This window comes from Polypterus senegalus, chromosome 15 (genome assembly GCF_016835505.1).
Source record: "Polypterus senegalus isolate Bchr_013 chromosome 15, ASM1683550v1, whole genome shotgun sequence".
NCBI lineage: Eukaryota > Metazoa > Chordata > Cladistia > Polypteriformes > Polypteridae > Polypterus > Polypterus senegalus.
Window position 1 is genome coordinate 114324848 of NC_053168.1, and position 22357 is coordinate 114347204.

The 22357-nt window shown below is 37.3% G+C and overlaps 1 protein-coding gene across 2 annotated transcripts in view; it reads right to left on the reverse strand.

Annotated features, from left to right (window-relative positions):
• Positions 1–22357, reverse strand: part of nbeal2 (neurobeachin-like 2) — a 305779-nt gene that overhangs the window by 21764 nt on the left and 261658 nt on the right. For both annotated transcript variants that reach the window (XM_039737118.1, XM_039737117.1), the window contains exons 27-40: positions 19482–20207; positions 17225–17403; positions 15059–15218; positions 14794–14931; positions 11816–12124; positions 10965–11114; positions 9960–10117; positions 9654–9778; positions 9284–9404; positions 6085–6242; positions 5448–5581; positions 982–1089; positions 785–880; positions 128–252 (exon numbers count right to left, since the gene is read on the reverse strand). In XM_039737118.1, the coding sequence (XP_039593052.1) occupies positions 128–252; positions 785–880; positions 982–1089; positions 5448–5581; positions 6085–6242; positions 9284–9404; positions 9654–9778; positions 9960–10117; positions 10965–11114; positions 11816–12124; positions 14794–14931; positions 15059–15218; positions 17225–17403; positions 19482–20207 (2687 nt within the window). The remainder of the gene's footprint in view (positions 1–127; positions 253–784; positions 881–981; positions 1090–5447; positions 5582–6084; positions 6243–9283; positions 9405–9653; positions 9779–9959; positions 10118–10964; positions 11115–11815; positions 12125–14793; positions 14932–15058; positions 15219–17224; positions 17404–19481; positions 20208–22357) is intronic.

The window sequence follows — 22357 nt, forward strand, 5'->3', positions numbered from 1 at the left end:
ATGAATACGGCTACAGATAGTGGGATTTTCAAGCTGCAGAGGTCTTTGTAACAATGCTCCATGAACTCAAATTCCAACTAGCTAAATTTAGGACCCGTTATGTTATCACTGACTTTCTATTTCTTACTTTTCTTTAACTTCCTTGGCATGCCGACTGTTGACAACACCTATAGGCTTGGAAAGATCCCGGAAGACAGAAGGGTTGTCCAGATCAAGTGTATCTGAACTGTAGTCACACAGAATCCAAGGAAACTGTAATAACAAAAAATAACAGTCATGAGCATAATATCCAGAAAAAAACAACCCACAAAGATTTAAAAAGATCAGGAAACAAGGAATGATTCAACTTCAGATGTCTACACTTCAACAAAGAGAATGACCTTTAACCAATCATTTCAAAAAGTCCCTATTTAAAGCAAGAGATTAAAAATATGTTGCTAGATTTAGCAACAAATCGGTTAAGTATTTACTACTGTGAGTTTGCATTTACTTTTTGTTTAAAAAAAGAACCATTTGCACAGACACTTACACGCTACATTACAAAATATTATAAATTACAGTAATAATGAAAGGCAAAACTAATATACTGTACCTTAATTTCACAGCAGACAACTTTTCTTATTGCAGTTATAACATTTCATGACATGTTTAAAAAGCAATTATTTGCCTGTTTCCTTTTGATCTGATAAAATTTTAGAACATGCACAACTAATAATGGAAGACTACTGTGAGTATCATAAATGAAACAAAACCTCAAAAATCTTATGCAAGAACAGCATCTTACCACGGGGTACTGTGAGAGGTCATTGTAGGTTCTGCCTGCAATAGTGTTTAGTTGCATTAGATATTCAAAATTTGAAATTTCTCTGAAAACCCATTTCTGAAAAACAGAACAGAAATCAATCAGTAACAAGAAGCTAAACCTATAAGATGTTAAACCATGTGCTCAAATTCACTACAAGTACAAAAGTATCTCCTCACCTGTGTGAGACCAGAGGCCTTTAGCAGTTCTTGTGGGGAGCGAGATCCAAAATAAAACAAGTTAGAGGGACGAAGACCCAAAATTCGAGTGTACACTTTGTTTCTTACCTGGAAGAAGAAACAATACAATCACATTGTAAGGACACCTAAACCACAGCAGTCCAATCCTGTTTATTGTGAATTATCTAGTCATTTCCTCAGCCCACTAAATTCAAAGTATTCTTGAATTTATTGTACTGTTGGGGAAAAAAAGAAAGGAGCTTCCAATGCAACCATATAATGTACACAGTATTGCTACATAAATATATTCTATTATATACAGTCATATGAAAAAGTTTGGGAACCCCTCTCAGACTGCATAATAATTTACTCTACTTTCAACAAAAAAGATAACAGTGGTATGTCTTTCATTTCAGTACTGGGGTGTTTTCCGAACAAAGATTTTTAATGAAGCAGTATTTAGTTGTATGAAATTAAATCAAATGTGAATAACTGGCTGTACAAAAAGTTCTCTCAGAGGTTTAAACTGTCAGTTTCAACTTTAAGGAATGTAATCAGGAAATGGAAGGCCACAGGCACAGTTGCTGTTAAATCCAGGACTGGCAGGCCAAGAAAAATACAGGAGCGACATATGCATAGGATTGTGAGAATGGTTACAGACGACCCACAGATCACCTCCAAAGACCTGCAAAAACATCTCCCTGCAGATGGTGTATCTGTACGTCATTCTACAATTCAGCGCAATTTGCACAAAGAACATCTGTATGGCAGGGTGAAGAGAAAGAAGCCCTTTCTGCACTCACGCCACAAACAGAGTCGCTTGTTGTATGCAAATGCTCATTTAGACAAGCCAGATTCATTTTGGAACAAAGTGCTTTGGATTAATGAGACAAAAATTGAGTTATTTTGTCATAACAAAAAGCGCTTTGCATGGTGGAAGAAGAACACCACTTTCCAAGAAAAACACCTGCTGCCGACTGTCAAATTTGGTGGAGGTTCCATCATGCTGTGTGGCTAGTTCAGGGACTGGGGCCCTTGTTAAAGTCGAGGGTCAGATGAATTCAACCCAATATTAACAAATTCTTTAGGATAATGTTCAAGCATCAGTCACAAAGTTGAAGTTATGCAGGGGTTGGATATTCCACCAAGACAATGACCCAAAACACAGTTCGAAATCTGCAAAAGGCATTCAAGCAGAGGGAGAAGTACAATGTTCCGGAATGTCTGTCACAGTCCCCTGACACGAATATCATCAAAAAACTATAGGATGATTTGAAGCAGGCTGTCCATGCTTGGCAGCCATCACATTTAACTAAACTGGAGAGATTTTGTATGGAAGAATGGTCAAAAATACCTCCATCCAGAATCCAGACACTCATCAAAGGCTATAGGAGGCGTCTAGAAGATGTTATATTTGCAAAAGGAGGCTCAACTAAGTATTGATGTAATATCTCTGTTGGGGTGCACAAATTTATGCACCTGTCTAATTTTGTTATGATGTATATTGCATATTTTCTGTTAAACCAATAAACTTAATGTCACTGCTGAAATACTACTGTTTCCATAAGGCATGTCATATATTAAAAGGAAGTTGCTACTTTGAAAGCTCAGCCAATGATAAACAAAAATCCAAAGAATTAAGACGGGTTCTCAAATTTTTTCATATGACTGTACATATATAAACTGCTCAAACAAATTAAAGGAACATTTTGAAAACACATCAGATCTCAATGGGAAAAACAAACCGGCTGGCTATCTATACTGATACGAACTGGGTAATGTGTTAGGAACAAAATGATGCCACATCTTTTGATGAAAATGAAAATTATTAACCTACAGAGGGGTGAATTCAAAGACAACTTGAAAATCAAAGTGAAACAATGATGCGGAATGTCTAGTCCATTTCGCCGAAATTTCATTGCAGCAACTCCAAATCGTACTCAATTGTTTGTATGGCCCCCACGTGCTTTAATTCATGCCTGACAACATTGTGGCATGTTCCTAATGAGATGACGGATGTTGTCCTGAGGGATCTCCTCCCAGATCCTAGACAGTCTGAGGTGAAGCCTGGCAGTGTCGGATAAACCGAAACATAATGTCCCAAAGGTGTTCAATTGGATTTAGGTCAGGCAAGCGTGGGGGCCAGTCAATGGTATCAATTCCTTCATCCTCCAGGAAATGCCTGCATAATCTCGCCACATAAGGCTGGGCATTGTCGTGCACCAGGAGGAACCCAGGACCCACTGCAATAGCATAGGGTCTGATAATGGGTCCAAGGATTTCATCCTGATACGTAATAGCAGTCAAGGTGCCGTTGTCTAGCCTGTAGAGGTCTGTGTGTCCCTCCATGGATATGCCTCCCCAGACCATCACTGACCCACCACCAAGCTGATCATGCTGAACAATGTGACAGGCAGTATAAAATTTTCCATGGCTTCTCCAGACCCTTTCACGTCTGTCACATGTGCTCAGGGTGAACCTGTTCTCATCTGTGACAAGCACAGGGTGCCATTGGTGGGCCTACCCATTCTTGGTATTCTATGGCAAATGCCAATTGAGTTCCACAGTGCCAGGAAGTGAGCACAGGGCCCACTAGAGAATGTCGGGCCCTTGGGCCACCCTCATGAAGTCTGTTTGGTTTGTGTTTGGTCAAACACAATCACAGCAGTGGCCTGCTGGAGGTCATTTTGTAGGGCTCTGGTAGTGTTCATCCTGTTCCTCCTTCCCAAAGGAGCAGATACCGGTCATGTTGATGGGTTAAGTACCTTCTACGGCCTTGTCCAGCTCTCATAGAGTAACAGCCTGTCTTCTGCAATCTCCTCCATGCCCTAGAGACTGTGCATGGAGACAGCAAAATTTCTGGCAATGGCGTGTATTGATGTGCCATCCTGGAGACGTTGGAAAAAGGTCAGTGGCCTCCTCCAGTTAAACCATTCATGTTTTGGGGTTTGTTTCAATGCTGCCCATCTAGTGCATCTGTTGTTAATTTCATTAACACCAAAGCAGCTGAAACTGATTAACAACCCCCTCTGCTACTTAACTGACCAGATCAATAGCCCAGACGTTTCATTTACTTGATGCTATACTCTGATTAAAAAGTGTTCCTTTAATTTTTTTTAACAGTCTTGTCTGTTTACATAGAAGAATGAGTTGTCACTGTGAATTTTTAGACCAACTTAGACTTTCACTTTTTTGTAAGATGATCTTCACAGAGAATATCATATTGGTACTGATATATAACAATATTAATATAGAACTATACCATCACACTATATAATACATATTATACGTATTATAATTAACCGTCTACATACATCTGGATCTTCTGACATGGTGTGTTACTTGCTCAGTGTCACACAGTGAGTTAGGCATTAGACCTGCAAAGTTTTGTTAACCAATTCATGGTGATGCCATCATCTGACAATATTTTGATTTACCAATGGGCACCTTAACTGTATTGGCAGTTTGAAGCTGTGGTGTCCAATATGACAACCAGCAGCTATAATGAACCTGGCTGCATTTACGGTTTTGTTTCAGTCTAATCATTTATTTGCAAAAACAGAGGTTCCAGTGACATTTTGTTTGCCTGCCTAGCATTTGTTTACTTTAAAGAAGTTCATTCTGTTAATTGCATAGATAAAACTATAGCCTGCTTAATACATCTACATCTACATTGGAGCGTAAGCAGTAACGTCAGGCAAGCAGGAAACTGTCCTTGACAGGGTGTCATGTCCATCACAGAATTCACTCACGCACACAACACACTCACATTGGAAAAATTTTGAATTACCAGCTAAACTAACCAGCAAGTCTTTGGGGATGTGGGAGAAAAAACAGATTACCTGAAGAACTAGCCACACAGACACAGGGCAACTGTGCTAGCTCCACACAGACAATGACTGGGAGGGAGTTTTGAACCCAGGACACTAGCTCCAGAAGGCAGCACTAACCCTTTATGCCACTGTGCCACCCGGAGAGAAAAATGTACTTTACTAATTTGTAATCAGCAAAAAAATGTTTCCAAGCATGTTTGGACTCAAAGATCTAGATTCTGGTCTAGCTAAACATATCACACACACTAGTTTTTCACTGTATGTGCACATGTCTCATTTCTTATATTGTATTTGGCATCCAGGTTCAGTGTAAGGTTTTCAGAAAAAAAAGTTAAAATAAATAAAGTATTTTGACTTTTATCCTTTACTAACAGCCAACATGGATGTCACTAACGAGACTAAAAATAACACAAAATGATTACAGCCCTGGTGATGTGCTAATGTCGTTTCCAGTGATGGTTGCTCCTCCTTTGCATACTATGCTGGGACAAGCTTTAAGTATACTGTAATAGCAAATCTTGATTTTTGCATTATTAATACACTGCAGCCAAGATAAGCATCAATCCAAAACTTCGTGAACTCAGTACAGCTGGAAAAAAGAAAGACAAAGCATTGACATTATGGAGAAGGCACCTTCGTTCTGAAGTTGATGAAGTAATGAGCCTGGTCAATGAAGAAAAACTCCAGGGCTGATCGGCGCAAATTGTAACGACGCAGGTGTACTTCTCTCAGCTGTGATAAGGGCCGTTTGAAATCGTAACCAATGCCTGCAAACAATAAAAATGACGACATGGTGTCACTCGCATACTCCAATAGAACAACCCAGGCTTTGCTGGCTCAACACTCTGCTGAAACTGAATGAATACCCAAAAATCTCCTAAGGGAAAAACAGGATGATGATGGATTAGTGCCTTTAGGTAAACTCTAGCAGTATGGCCAGTGATGCTAGACAACATCATTTTGAATTTTATTGTAATGCCAGACAGTACATTTTATTTGATAGCAAACACTTGCGAATGAATTATTACAGCAAATGATAATTTTAATTCAATAGATTTTAATTACTACTGCACTATTTGAGACATGTGTTATTGAAACATTATTGGTGGGAAGATTTTAACAAAGATTTACATAAAAATGACAATTTAAATGTAAAGCAAAAGATCTACTTAAATAGTGCCACTTACTGTAAAGTTTGTGTGGAGCTATCAGAGTTGAAGAATCAACAACAATATTATGTACAGTCATTAGGATTTTTCACTACACTTACCTTCCTCAGTTTCTTTTTTCTCCGGACTTCCGTCATAGAAATATATGTGATGTGTGGTGACCTCAAGTCGACCCTGTATCACAGCCACAATGGTGATGAGTTCACAATCTTCAGAAATAACCAGTTTCTCTTTCTGGTTCTGCTCATCAACCTCCACTCTGTAAATGAAATTTAACACATTGACATAAATATCATCAAATGAAATTAGTTCTTCAGTTCAGAAAAGTGTTTCTCAGTGGGGGTGTGGGTCATAGTTCAATAGGGGTCCCAGTAAAATTATTGGTGAGGCACATATAAGATAACTGAAAATGATTATAAAATTGTAGGAAAATACTCAAATCACTAAAAATCATGATACAGCAGTGGTGCTATAGTTTTCACAAAAATCCCTTTTAAAGTGCATTTCATACATGGATTGCATTTAGCTGGACTGTATGTACACCTGGCATTACATTCATGTCCGAACAGAGATAGCATGGTCTCCCCACGTATGCCCAGGAATCTGGGATTTTGTGGTTGCTAGTTTTCATTTGTGCAGCACATTGCATCGCAGCTACTAACTTGTAGTTAGAGTGAAAACTGGCTGCTACAATGACCTATCAAGAGAGAGAGAAAAAGTGATATGCCTCAACTGGCACACAGACTTTAGTGTTTTAACATGTTAGCAAAGCTGTGACAATCTCATAATAGAGATGGTAGGTTAACTCTATACAGTAAACCCTCATTTATCGTGGTTAATCTGTTCCAGACTCTACCGCGATAAATTAATTTCCGCAAAGTACGATTCTTTATTTATAAATCTAATATTTTCGCAGTTAGAGCATAGAAAACCTGTTTACGACCTTCTAAATATGTTTTTTAACATTATTAGAGCCCTCTGGACATGAAATAACACCCTTTAGTCAAAAGTTGAAACTGTGTTCCATGATAAAACAGAGATGGCAGTTCTTTCTCACAATTAAAAGAATTCAAACATATCTTCCTCTTTAAAGAAGTGTGTGTCAGGAGCGGAGAATGTCAGAGAGAGAGAGAGAAAAGTAAACAATCAAAAATCAATAGGGCTGTTGGGCTTTTAAGTGGAAGCACCGCAATAAAGCAGCCGCAAGGCAGGGATCAATGTGAAGGTAGTCTTTCAGCATTTTTTACAGGAGCGTCCTATCTTCTAAGCAAACAGCCTCTGTGCAAACAACCCCTCTGCTCACACCCCCTCCGTCAGGAGCAGAGAATGTCAGAGAAAGTGAGAGAGGCAGAGAAAAGCAAAACAATCAAAAATCAATATGTGCTGTTAGAGCTTTTAAGTGTGCGATGCACCGCAAGGGAAGCATATCGTATATCATTGAGGAGTTTTATTTAATAATACGTAATACGTGTTCTGATTAGGTAGCTTCTCAGCCATCAGCCAATAGCATCCCTTGTATGAAATCAACTGGGCAAACACAATGAGGAAGCATGTATCATAAATTAAAAGACCCATTGTCCACAGAAATCCGCGAACCAGCGAAAAATCCGTGATATATATTTAGATATGCTTACATTTAAAATCCACGATGGAGTGAAGCCGCGAAAGTCGAAGCGTGATATAGCGAGGGATCACTGTACACACTGCCACACATTTTTTAAAAGTTTCACAGGTGTCAGGACTAGCCATTAGTGAGCTGCCACCACCGTACTCAGTGCTTTTGTATTTTCTGCGGACTTGATTGTTGTATGTGGAGAGAAAACAAATTTGAAGTTCCACATGTATTAAATGCGGCCATAGCTGATGGAAATGCTCCATTGCTGTCCAGAGGATAATGAAGTATCTTCTGTTATTAAATTATGAAAAAATGTTTGCAGCAATTAATTCTGCATTTTAAAAATTACTTTATTTTCAGAAATACACAATAATTTTATGCATAAATTAAAAAATAATATTTAAGCCAACCTGTGGAGGGAGCCGCTTTTGTTGTTATCAAAAAATACCTGCAGTGACAGGTAGGTTGGTAATTACTGCTTATTATGTATCTCTATAAATGCTTACTCATTTTAAGTATTGGTCAAGAAATTCAGGCATGAGTAAAAATAACTTATTTAACAGAAACATGGAGGCTGCTTTTGAAATTGCCAATAATTTTGTACTGTTTTAAAAAAACACATCCACATAAGCTTATTTATTGCTATTGCTGTTACATTGCCTATGTTAATAAATGTAAGTTCAACATCAAGCAAGTTTTGACCCTACACTAAAATGTCTCATTGGCCCAATTGGTGCATGAAACACAAGACTGGCAAACATTCACGCTAATAAAGAAACTCAGACTCCTCTCAACCAATTAGCTTACTAAGATGAACAGCTATATGGCAGTAATGGTATATTGGATGTCTAAACTCATAATAAGATGAGCTCCTATCCATCCAGATTGTACTGGTATTATTTTGTCACACTAATTACTCTGCTTCTGTTTTGGACACATTTATGAACTTTAAAGTTAAAGAATGTTAATCTAAATTGCATGAATAATTGTTCTGGTTTCTGACCGGCTGCTAAATACAAAAAATAAAAAAACATAAACCTGAAATAGCTACAATAAAAATACACATGAACTGTTGGCAACATATTTATGCCTCCACTCATGGGCTAGAACACATTTCTGGGGAATTCTTGTCAACATCTAGATCTTTCTAGGAGTATCCTATGCAAGCTGATTATATCCCAATCACTCCAAATAAAACTATTTCCAAACCAGTTGCTAATACATGTAACTCAAGTATGCATGTAACTTTTAAAATAGGCAGTCCACCGGTCTGAGTTAATTTACAACCTCAATATGTGGAAAATTAAACAATTGGAAACAGGCTGGCTAATAACCTGAATATGTGACAGAAGTTGCTAAGAAATCAGAACTCTGCGTGAATAAAATAAGGTTTATGTTGTTCATGTAAACATTATTGCGATGATGCAATTTTTAATAAAAAGAAGTCTAAAAGAAATTAAATGCATATTGTTGTTATTTTTCATTTTCTGTAGTTCAGGGCGGATTCAAAAATAATTGCTGGACGCTCCGGATAAATAAAGGATTTATTTCTGCAGGATTACTACTGAACTCTTTTGAAGTTGATATGCCAATGTAAGGAATACATTTAAATAAAGATTTCAGATCATCATTAAAACAAATTCATTACTAGTCTGGAACAAAGATGACATTAATTAAGGACTCACTGGTTGTCTAAAAAGACGAGATCTTCTTCTTCTAGCTGGTCATCTGCCATATCTCTGACTTTAGCTTCTTTGGCCACAGCAAGGGGTATAGTGTCTGTATGACTATGTAGGTTTTCAGCTCCTAAGATGCATGGGAAAATTAAGCAAGATGTTAAGTACCACAAACTCTATTTATGGGAAAATAAATCATAAAGTGTAAAGAAGTCCCAGGGAAGAAGACTGGATGGAGAGGTACTCATGCGGTTAAGACACGATGGAGCAAAAGACATTATATAAAGTTTAGTAGCCTGCTTCTGGCATACTGGTTAGAAGAGAAGATAATAATTCAGCACAAAAAGGTATTCTAAATGTAAAGTAAACATTTCTGTACCCATGTTGTCTCTTAGAGCACTGGCATCAGCATGTGAGTCAAAGTTGTAATTAGGGACAAGTTTAAGCCTCATTTTGGAGTAGGTCTCAGCACTTGATAACTTCAATTTCATTTCAAGTTGAGGACTGTAAACAAAAACAGTGATGTAATCAGGAGGCTTCTGCGGATATTGACCGACATTGACTTTAATAAGCAATAAAACTATAAACACAGAAAAACAGTACGTTCCTCCTTTATACAATGACTACTTTTTTGGCAAAAGCCCTAGACCTTCACAATCAGGTCCATTTGAATACGGAAACATACCGTTCAGCCCAGGCACCCCTTTCGCAAGAAACAAGACGTCGGATAGATTTCCACTGGTGAAATACAGTAATGTGATGGCTGTTGACTTGCTTCAGCATATTCGAATAGCGCAGATTCTCACTACGCATCTTCTTCAAGTAGGTATCCACAAACAGCTCCTGCAAATTCAAGAATCATCATAGTGGCCTCAGTGGTTATTGGTTTTCGCTACAACACACACACTTATCAAAAGTATGGGTTCTGCTTTAAAATAATTTCTTTAATTGTCTGGTTTATTTTTGTTCGGTCTGTGACTTCAGTAATATTCAAGAGCTTTGTGCTTTCATTTTGTTCTACCCTACATAAAATATGACAAAGAGCAGACTGTTTTCTGCCCTTATGTAACTGTGAGAATAATGGAAGATGTACAAGTAAAATATGCTTAAAATGAAGTTGTATGGGATTACCAAATAGGCTAACAGGCATGGAGAATTGTACTTTGAAAGATAATAACTCTTCTGCTAAATAAAAGCCACAAAACATAAGCCCATATAAGTGAATTCTTCTGTTCACCAAACCTATACATTCTGAATCATGATTTGATTCATCTGATCATCCTTTGATTTCCTGTGAATGTTTAGATGTGTGCCTTTATCTCCAATGGCAGGAACCATTCATGCAAATAATTATTGAAATTGTTGAGAACCTGTGCAACCCCTTCATTCGGAAATTTTCTTTTGTGATGAAAAATATTTTTGAATTTTAAGTTCAGTAATTAGAAAAAACACATTTAGGAACTTCTGAAAAAGGAACAGATTATCAAAGGGACTACACTCTTAAACAATGACACTTAGCTCTTATCATCAGTTTGCAGAAGTACAAGCAGAAGAAGAGGAAACTAGGTGTTAGTTCACTAATCCTTAGTCATGCTTTCCTGAATGTGTTATATCCTCTTTTTTCAATCTTATAGGCTTTAACCAGGCAACATTTTAAGCCACGGCAGAGCTGGAGAGAGGTGCAGCTTACCTGAAACTTTAACTTGCTCTCTTCACGTTCCTTTTCTCTACGAAGAGAGCTGCTCATTAATGCGTCAAAACAAGAGTTCCAGAAATTCGACATAAGATCATGGCTTCTGCCAAAAGTCTCGAGTTCGTAATAAGACACAGCGGGATGAATCTGAAAGCGAAGTGCAAATAATATATAAATCCTATTTAATCATATGTAGATTACTTTTGCTCAACATTTTTCAGTTTATCTATTGACATTCAACGTATCAATAGTCGACCACTGGAATTAAAATGCACTCATACAACATCTGGAAGCTAAATACCCATTTCTGATACAGAATATGGGAATAAAATATTACTTACTACTACTACTACTACAAATAAATTATAGGATTCCTGGCTTGCATCTAATGGTGATGGTATAGCTTTCAACCAACCACAACACTGGAACGGATTAAGCAGTTTGAGAATGTTATATTGTAATTTTATGCAATAACAAATATACTACTTATTTTACTAAACTTGGAAAAATAAACTACATTTACTATACATTTATAACTTCTTAAAAAATAAAGACAAAAGTCTTGTTAACTAGAGTATAAAAATGTACTTTGACATATTAAAAGGAATATTGATTTGCTTGTTCATACACACTATTATTTAAAGAAATTTAGTAGTAATATTTTACTTCATGTTCAGTTTTTGCTTTCTTTGGGCACTCATTTGGAAACTGCAAACATTCTCAATAAACACCAAAACACCCAAGAATTTTAAAAACGATCCCTTAGTGACCTGAAGATTTTGTTCAGTTGACTTTACAATGAAAGAAAATATCAGACTGAAGAAAAGACAACAAGCAGAGATTATTACATGTTTTTCAATAAAGCTTTGCCACTCCTGAGTGGTACAGTAATGCTGAAGATCTTCAAAAAAGGTGGTGCTGCCATTTGTGGGTGGAAGAGATGGTAACAGATGCTGAAGGTCTAACAGCTCAAAGTGCTGGTCCAGTAGCGTCCTCACAATGGGAACTAGGTAGGTAAAAGTATCTGTTCGGCCGCCAGTCAGTGACTGACATAAAGGACCACTGAGCCGGCCCAGGAGAAAACACACTTCTTCCTTGTGCAGTGAAAGAACAGTCTGTAATAGGCTGTGCAGCTTTACACAAGCCATTGCACAAATCTGGGAAGGGAAGGAAAACATCAATGTTATAAAAAAAATACCTTTTATATGCACACCACAAAAAAAAAGTTCAAAAGCTAATTTTTAAATGTAAACAACTCTGTATTCAAAATTTTATTTTAAATACTGAACAGTAGAAGTGTAGCAATACAAGTGACCTTATTTATTTATATATTTTTTAGAGATCCAGCCTTTGAACCATGCCAGATCACTGCAAGGCCTACTAAAATATGGAAATGCCAATCATCCTGACCTGCCTGTTTTGCCAGACCTTGAGACCAGCAAGAAATATTAAAACCAAAAATGCTAATCTCATATTTGTTATTAAGTTTATTAAATAGTAACAAATAATTTCCACAGTAAGAGTGCAGAAATTACAAAAGTAATTTCTCATTTGCAATCAAAGAAACAGCAAATGTTGGTAACATCAAAAACACTGTTATTTCTTAAATATTAAGCATTCTGTATTCAATTTAATTTTAAATACTGAACAGTAGAGCTGTAACAATACAACTACATTTGTTTGTATTTTTTAAATATGGTGTTTCCACCCTTTCTCTATGTAAGGAGAGCTCTGTGCCACTCATGGTCGTGCAACCAGCTCTTTCTAGATACCACTGATGTCAAACACTAACATAATTTAACCATTTACGTTTGTCTATATATAATTATTGATAACATAGAAAAATGTGTAAAATTGTATTTTCACTTTGACAATAAAATTTCATCATTTCAAACAGTGTAAATTTATTAGGGTTCTACTTAAATGTGAAACAGCTCAACAGGGCTTGTTCTTAGGGACTATACCATACTAAATATTTCAAATGAGAAAGTTAGATTCAACCATTTTGATTTTTAAGAATTCAGAAGTGGACACATTTGGTGGTATCCCTCCACGAAAACAGAAGAACACACAACTGTCTCAGAAATAACATGAAACTAACAAAACAATTGGCATCCATCACTGTTTATTCCGTATTTAACAAAATCAGACTTTGCTTTAGAGTTTTGATTCTGACGAATATTTCAAATAGTAACGAAAATTAAAATAGAATGGACAAAAAATGATAGGACCATTAACTTGATATTTTGTTGTACAACCTTTAGAGGTAATCACTGCAAACACGTGATGCCTGGAGTTCTCCATGAGATGTCTAAACCTGTCCACAGGCAGTCTGGCCCACTCTTTCTGAACAAACTGTTTCAGCACTCCACCACAGTCCAGTGTTTTGTTCTTAGCCATTCTTGGGTGCTTTTAGCTATGTGGTCTGGGTCATTATCCTATTGCAGGATCCATGATTCGTGACTGAGATAGAGCTTTTTGACACTGGGCAGTACATTTTGCTCTAGAGTGTCTTGATAGTTTTGAGATTTCATTGTTTTCTGCACAGACTCAAGGCACCTTGTGGCAGATGCAGCAAAGCAACGCAAAAACATATCTGAGACTCCTCCATGTTTCACAGTATTCTTTTCTTTGAAAGCCTAATTTTTTTCGTTTGTGGACTGATGCAACAAAAATCTACTGTTTTGTCTCATCTGTTCAAAGGACTTTCTCCCAGAAGTTTTGTTTTGTTAATACATATTTTTGTGAATTCCAGCCTGTATTTTTTATGTTTTTCTTTCAACAGTGGAGTCATCTTCCATTGAGCCCACTGTCACTCTAAAAGTGACAAATGGGGATAGCAGATGCTGATGGACCTTGACCTTAGAGTTCAGCTTTTATCTCTTTTGTATCTGTCCCTGGATTTTTGTCTACCATTCTCACTTTCCTTCTGCCCATTCTGGGGTCGATTTACTCTTGTTACTGTGTCCAGGGAGGTGACTACAGTCTCATGGATATTAACCTTCTTCATAATATTTGCAACTGTTATCACAGGAACATCAAACTGCTTGGAGATGGTCTTACAGATTATGCCTTTAACGTGCTTGTCTATAATCTTCTTTCTGATCCCCTCAGACAACTCTCTTTTGTTTTATCTTGTCCTTGTTCAGTGTGAGGCACACAATGATACAAAATAGTACAGTGACCACTTTTCTGCATTTAAATAGGCTGAATGATTTCATGATTGGATAAATGAGTTATATTACTTAAAGAAAAGTTTGAAAAGTCACTCTTCTTCAATTATTTATGATCTTTTCTAGGGGTACTAACAAATGTGTCCAGGACATTTTAGAATAAGCAATTCTATATCTCTTTACACAATTGCTCAGCTTTAATTTTATAACATATCAAAGGCATGCAGATATATATGGCACAATCACATTTCATTTAATCACCTTTCAGGAGACATACAGCATTTCTTCAAAGAGCTCTAAGGGTACCAAACAAATTTGTCCATGTCTGTATATATAGGATACATAGAGGGCCTTAACTAATTTGATCCTAGTAAACACCACTGAAGGGAATACACTTACTTGTATCCAAGTTCTGAAACCAGATAAATTCATATTTTCAAATAAACAAACAATTCCTGATGTTCAGCTAAAGATCAAGCAGTCACATAGGTTTTTTGGTTTTCATGGTAGCAATTGTCAGTACATATATAACTAGGCTGGCAGATGAGGGATAATGCACACAAAAATAGAGCTGCAATAAATGTAATAAAGCAAGGAAATGAACATAAACTCTAGGAATTCAGCTTACTACCACTTATGTACCAGAGACTTACCTGGGAATTCTGTTGCTGGATGTAACCTGTTATGATGCGCAAGCCAATCTGGGCCATCTCCCTTGAGTCATTTGTACCATTCACAGGGAAATACCATGCTTGCATCTTATCCAACAGATTAACAACACCTTCAAAAATCTGTAGCAGACCAAAAACACTGTGAATTATAGCAAACTGTAGCTACAGCATAGAATAATACATTCATGTCATGGGGTGTTTTGAACAGCTTAACCAGCTTCTCAATGTCAGCTCCCTTTTTACTTACCTTTTCACTCCACAAAGCCTGGTTGCTGTGGCCTTCAGCAAAGAGGAAGTCCTGAAGAAGACGAAGTAGCTTTATAACATTCTGAGCGTTACTAAGCAAAACAGGTGTTGAGCTGTCTTTGATATCTGAAAATGCAGATTCCAGCATCATCTCAAGAAGGCTAATAAGAGATGGAAATTGGCATCAGTAAACAGAGTCAGGTTTGTTTTAAAATTATATTACATTTCTATAGACAGGACACAAAATATCCCCAACCACTGAGCCTCAAATCAAGGACACTAAACAATTTTGGCAATCTTGCTTTGGCATAAAAACTTTGGTAACACGACCATTCCAAAGGGCATAAAAACACTTAAATATACACAACGTGACAGACAGTAATGTATACCTATGAATACACAGCAGCTGTGATACATATAAGAATAACTGGGAAGCTAACAGTTCAAACTATGCAGTCACACTTATTATTTATTTTGTTGCTGGACTCTTGAAAATGAAGGGTAAAGAGTCATGTTACCTTAAATATGAAAAGTAGCAAACTAGAGTAGCAGTTTAAATAGCAGACAGCCTGTGTCAGGACAGAGGAGGTCCAACAATAAACGTATTAAAAGGTCACAGTGAAGCAATTCAAATATCACATATTAGCAATAATAAACAAGTTTGTGGCCAGTTCATAACACATCCACCAGGTGTCACTAATCACCTATTTAAATGTTCTACAAAGTAATTTGATACATTTTAGGTTATTCTTGTAATGGCGCTAGCTGCAACGGAAACCACTTTCTCTGGCTGGTGTCTTAACAATTTAGATCAACCCCATACATCTACTTTATATTTTCAAAGCTACACTTAGCTCTGCTATTTGATTTCCTGTTTCTCATCATACCAAAAGTCAAGCAAAATGACACCTTTTATTGGCTAACTAAAAAGATTACAATATGCAAGCTTTCGAGGCAACTCAGGCCCCTTCTTCAGGCAAAGATAAAAACATTACATCTTCCCCGAAGAAGGGGCCTGAGTTGCCTTGAAAGCTTGCATATTGTAATCTTTTTAGTTAGCCAATAAAAGGTGTAATTTTGCTTGACTTCTTACTACATCCATAATGGCTAACATGGTACAATGCCCTAGTACTACATCATCCTACCAAAACAAATGGAGGATATGTAGTATATAATATGCTCCTTTTCTGTCTTAGTTGGTTACAGACTCAGTATAAATATAATAGTATGTTACTTAGTATCTTAGTCAGTATGCATCTTTGTAAACAACTACACGGTATTTTTAAGTAAGACAGTATTCACCCGAAACTACACTGATAAGGGAACAATCTGGGAAACTACTTCAATGTGTTTCACTGGCTGCTTCCTAAAATCTCTGACATCTCAAAAAGCATAGTATAAAACTGAATTAAAACCAGTTATAAACAAAACATATAGCCTATAAATAAATATTATGTTTAAGTCTGAACCAGAAAGACAGATAGTGTCATACATGTGTGATTAGGGATCACATGAAAGGCTCAGGTAAGCCCGCCATATCCCACCACAGCAAGAGGAAGCGCTGTGGCTAATGGTATCTCCTCTTCCATTTACCCTTCAGCACTGAGCAGTCTCTTGGAGACAATGGGTAGCCCTAGTACCAGCAGGCAACTGAAGCTCAGTCCTTATGGGTCAGAGGTCTATTACCAGATGACCTGGCAGAGAAGGGCATCTTTTGTCCATGGACAACAGACAAGAAGGAGCTCTCTAAAGTAGGAAGTACATTAATACTTATTTTGTTTTGTAGTTTAAAGTACAGTTTATTTTTCCATTTGACATATTAAACTGGGTTACCATTGGCTTGGCACACCAAAAGTTGCACCCGTGTCTGTCAGTTTTCTCTCACATTGGCACAGTTGACAAGGGATTGCTCAATTGTGCAGGGGAAACAGGAAATGCAGTTAGTGACAGCACCCTCACCTGCCATTGTGGGATATTGGCAGACTTACCTGAGCCTTTCAGGTGATACCTGATCGCACATGTGTGAGAACAGACAATAAATGAAAGCTCAAAAGTGCATTCATAGTACAAATGAATTATTGTCTTGCAGAGTAAGAAGCCCAAACTTATATGACTGAATCAGTTACACCACTGTAACACTCATGAATATGGTTATCAGTCTACTTACCTACGTTTAATTTCGTCTGGGGCTCTTATAAGCTCCCAGGATGAGCCAAGCTTGGTAAGGACAGAGAACACCTGGCCTCGCTCTTTCCAGGCAGCATCATCACTGCCTTCAACTCCACGCCACATCACAGAGAAAATAATGTTGGTCAATAGATTACATAATTCTTCTTCTGGAGTTTGCTGTGTGGGAATCAAGAAATTTAACAACATCAGAAGTTTGTCAAATAAGAGGAGACCATTCAGTCCAACAAGATGGTCTGGGTAATAACAGCCGTTTTTTTTGAGCTGTGGACCTGCTATACCACAGGGCACCCTTGCTTAAAATGTCGGTTAATGTAAATATGTAGTTAAGTGAGCCAAAGATGAACTGATGAGCAAAAGTTATAAAGTTAAAGATGACATATTTCTTTGATATTTTAAGCAAGATTACATTCTTATTTCCATCATTCAGAATTACAAAATACCAAAAAAATGAAAAGGGCCTGGAAGAAAAGTTTGGGTACCCGACATGGTCAGTACTTAGTAACACCCCCTTTGGCAAGTATCACAGTTCATAAACTCATTTTGAAGCTAGCTAACAGTTTTTTATTTCTTACTTGGTGTCTTTTCGTCCATTTGTCCTTATAAAAGGCTTGCAATTCTGTAAGATTCTTGGGCTGTCTTTCACATACTGCTTTTTTGAGATCTATCCACAGATTTTCAATGATGTTTAGGTCAGGGGACTGTGAGTACCATGGGAAAAACGTCCGACTGAGCCTCTTGGGGTATTCCATTGTAAACTTTGAGGTTTGTTTTGGATCATTATGTTCTTGTGGGACCCATCCTCTTATTAGATTCAACTTTTTTACAGATGGTATTTACTGGTACTTATTTGAATCCGTTCTTCCCTCTACCAAAGACATTTTCCCTGTGCCACTGGCTGCAACACAAGCCAAAAGCATAATCAGTTCACCCCATGTTTAATTGTTGGAAGAGGTGTTCTTTTCTGGAGTTCAGTGCCTTTTTTTCTCCAAATATACCTTTGCACAACTGTGGCAAAAAAAAATGTATTTTGAATTCATCAGTCACAGGATCTTTTACAATCCTGAAGGTCTTTTGCGGTCAAAAAGGGTTTTTTATTTGTATTCTACCAATCCAACAAGCAGTTCTTTCAGAAAGATTTCTTGGTCTTTGAGACCTCAACTTGATCTTCACCATTCCCGTTAACTGCCATTTCTTGATAACTTTACAAACTGAGGAAACAGCTACCTCATAAGGCTTTTCTGTCTTTTTGTAGTCTTCTCCTGCTTTGTGAGCATCAATAATTTTATTTTTCAGAGTGCTAGGCAGCTGCTTAGAGGAGCCCATAGGTGCTGATTGTTGGGTCAAGGTTTGAAGCATCAGAAAATTTATACAGCTCTGCAATTTACATCACATGGGATTTCCTAATGATGACTGTGAATAAGTCCTAATGAGTTTATTAAGGTGTGAGAACTCAGTAAACGTTATCTGAGATGTCAAATATTATGGGGTGCCCAAACTATCCGCAAACAAAAACAATACACTAATCTTGCATAAAATGCTGAAAAGAAAAGTGTCATCTTTAACTTTAGGCTTTTGGTGATTAGTTCATCTTCTGCTCACTTAACTGTTCACAGTAACAGACATTTTAAGCAAGGGTGCCCAAACTTTTGCATGCCACTGTGTGTGTGTATTTTATATATGGTTATATTTTATTTATAGTTTGTTCATGGTTCCTTTTTCATCTTTTGATGTTTGAGACACAGTGGCACAGTGTTTAGCACTGCTGACTCATAGCTCAGGTCACATTTTGGCCACAATAATCAGTCCAGCATAGCTGGCAGACACATTTGTAGCCCTAAGAACCACCGCATCATTATAATCTAGTCCAGTTCCTTCTTCCTTATTTACTTTATTGCATTTTTTCCAAGTTCTGTAAAATTCACAGACATTTCAGTGATTTTTCCCAACTTACAATAAAGCAAACGCTGTTTCATCATAAGTAACCAGAACACAACCTATTCTATGTTGATTAAATAAAATTATTCTATGTTGTCTAGCATCAACCTACTTAAGACCGTAGAATTAATCAATAAATAAAACATAGGTAAGTTACATACACTCTTCATATGGTAACAGTCATTGGTTATAATATTTTGGCTCATCACAGTGTCTGTATGTGTGCATGTAAGATAAGAAATGTAAATGATGCAATTTACCGGAACCATAAACCTCAGAAATCTGGTTGTGTGCCTTACCTGTGGGTTGCTGGTGTTGGATGTGTTATCACCAGGAAGTGGTTCTTGGTAGCTGCTTTCATCAAGTACATTAGAGAGGCTAGAACTCTTGCGCACCTGCATGCCAGGAAAGGGTTTGAAGGTCTCCAAAGGTGATGGGGTATCAACCTGGCTGACTGGTGTCTGGTTGCCGCTTTCCACTGTAGCTATGGAGCCACTACTGGCCAGTTCCAGCCCCAACTCAAAAGGAGACATTCCAAAAGGTGACAAAGGATGGTAGAGGCTATCCTCTTCAGGATGCTGACAACAATCAGCAGCCCCTGGGATGTCAATGGTGTTGGAAGAAGAATGGCTAGCCCTGTCCAGAGAATCAAAGGACTTAAAATTCATTGAGTTCCCATATGATTTCAGCGTACACGATGGAAAATTGTTGCTTGGTGAAAGAGAGAGGTCAGAAAAACCTTCAGAAATGTCAATATCTGAGTGCTCAAAGGTGAAAGGCAAAAAGACAGAATCTGTGATATCTCCCATAACAACATGTTGGTCCTCCAGTAGATCTGGGGTGTTAGAGTCCTGACGACATAAGTGCATTCCATTTTGGTTGCGAAGGTCCAACGAACTTGATAAACTGTCAGCCCTGGACTCATATGACTCTTTAATATAAAGCTTAGTCAAAGTGTCCTGCCAGCTAGCCTGCCGTGACAACTGATGAACATTTTCATGGTTGGAGTAAATAAGGTGGAAAAGCTGAAAGAGGATAAAGTAATACAGATAATATGTAAGTCAACAAGCTGAAATCATTGATGTGTATGATTTTCAAATTAATTTATCCAATTATTTAACCTTCATTCAACACAGTGACAAATGCCTTTTCTACACAATATTCACAGTATTGCCCTCCTTATTTTCAAATTTGCTTATTTGGAGTACACAAAATAAAAGACAGTTAACACAAAAACCAAAATCACACTGCATGACAGTCTGGACACTGGTCTTGTGGAATCACCAGTCTGGAAACCTAAGTATTCCATCTCTTCAAAAAATCTGACAAATTTTGGATTCTGCATACTGGAATGATTCGGAGCAAAATATCATGTGGCTGGGATGAGAATTTCCACCTTAAATCTATCTAGGGCCTTGATAAAGATGGGCTTGTTCTCCATAGGTAGGGGACGAGGAATTATCTTGAGGTGGTCAAGTTTAAGTACCAGGAGATGTTGTTCATGATCAAATTCATAAATGTGTGTGGATATGATCAGTGAATTAGTTTAAATGTCCTAACACTGGCCTGCAGTGGTGAATTAAGAGCCAATTCCACAAACGACGCTTTTAATTTGCCATTAAGTTTATATTCTTATCATTAATTATTGTTACAAGCTCTGTGTAATAACTAAAAAAATGAGATTGCAATTACACATGACTGAAATGAAGTTCTTGCAAAGGATTACTACGTTACAGGGTGAGGACCCTAGCAATGTGGGAGGACCTCTGATGGCATCAGGGTATCTACTATGAGTACTCTACCAGGCATAGATTACCAGAAGACGACCTAGGACATAGTAGAAGGACCATATGTTTAGAATGTCCTGGAAGTATCTAAAAATCTCTAAAGTAGAGGAGGAAAAACACTCAATTTACTTTCAGTTTCTTTTAGTTGCAGATGTGCATGTTAGGGATGGCTGCCCTGTAGCATGACCCAGTGGTGTTTCAACTACTGTCAACTGACAGATCACTCAATGCTCTCTTGCATATTTCGCTAAAACAAAGCAAATTCCTAATTTTGTTTCCTCGGTAACAACAAGTCATGCTAGTTATGATGCAGTAAAACAAAAGAAAGCAATGGCAATAAATATATCTTAATTGACAGCTCAGGTATATGCTGTGCATTGGTAATACAGCTCCCTATTTTTTTCCAGCTAAAATGACGTCACAAACTACACTTTTTGGAAAAACCTCACAACTTTCTAACTGTTTACAAAAATCAGAAGTTTTTGGCCATCTTGAGAAAAGCATGATTTCTATTTGTAGAAAGTAATAGCTTATGTGTTATGCCTCAACTACTTTAATCTTCAGACATCCTTGTTCTTTAATAAAGATTTGGATAAACTGCTGAAAACTAGAAGGGTAAAAATATAAATTGATGATCAGATGGCAGCGGGCAACCTGAATCTACTTCATAAAGTCTTATGAATTAAATTATCAATATTAATTAAAGCAACTCAAAAGGTTTATACAGTATATATTTTTATGCATTTACGCACAATGTTTTTAGAGTTTCCTCTTTTTTTTTCTCTTTTCTGTATTTGCAAACCCGTACAGCAAACTAATGTTAGCCTGAATAAAAAAATCTAAAATGATCTGCAATGAATAATTGAATGGGTATACTGTGTAATGGACTAGTATGCCAGCAAACATGCTGTGCTGCTGTACAAGGCTCTGGCTTTCCATAACACAATGATGCACAAATTAAAAGTAGAAAACAGGTGAAACAAATGATGGATAGATGTAAACTCCAGATTTACTAATTAGCTCATTCTTTTTTCCTGCTGCTTAATGAAGAACTGTATTGCAAAGCCTGTGTAGAATAAATATAAAATCAGATTAATGTCATAAAATTATTACTATTGTTGTAATCAAAGGTTCTTTGTGATCCTTGACTAATGCATTAATGTAAATGATTCCCTGTCCTTTGATCTAGAATGATTATAACATTTCTCTAATAGATAGTGACTACCAGATCAACATATATATATACCATGCTCTCTCACTTGGCCGTGAAGCCAAAATAAAGGATGTTCAGGAAGGCAACTGCAATTCCCCACTCTATGCCAGAACGCAGACATGGAGGGACACTGTGGTAGCAGGTATAACTTGCAGTCCTAGCAGCCGTGTATGGA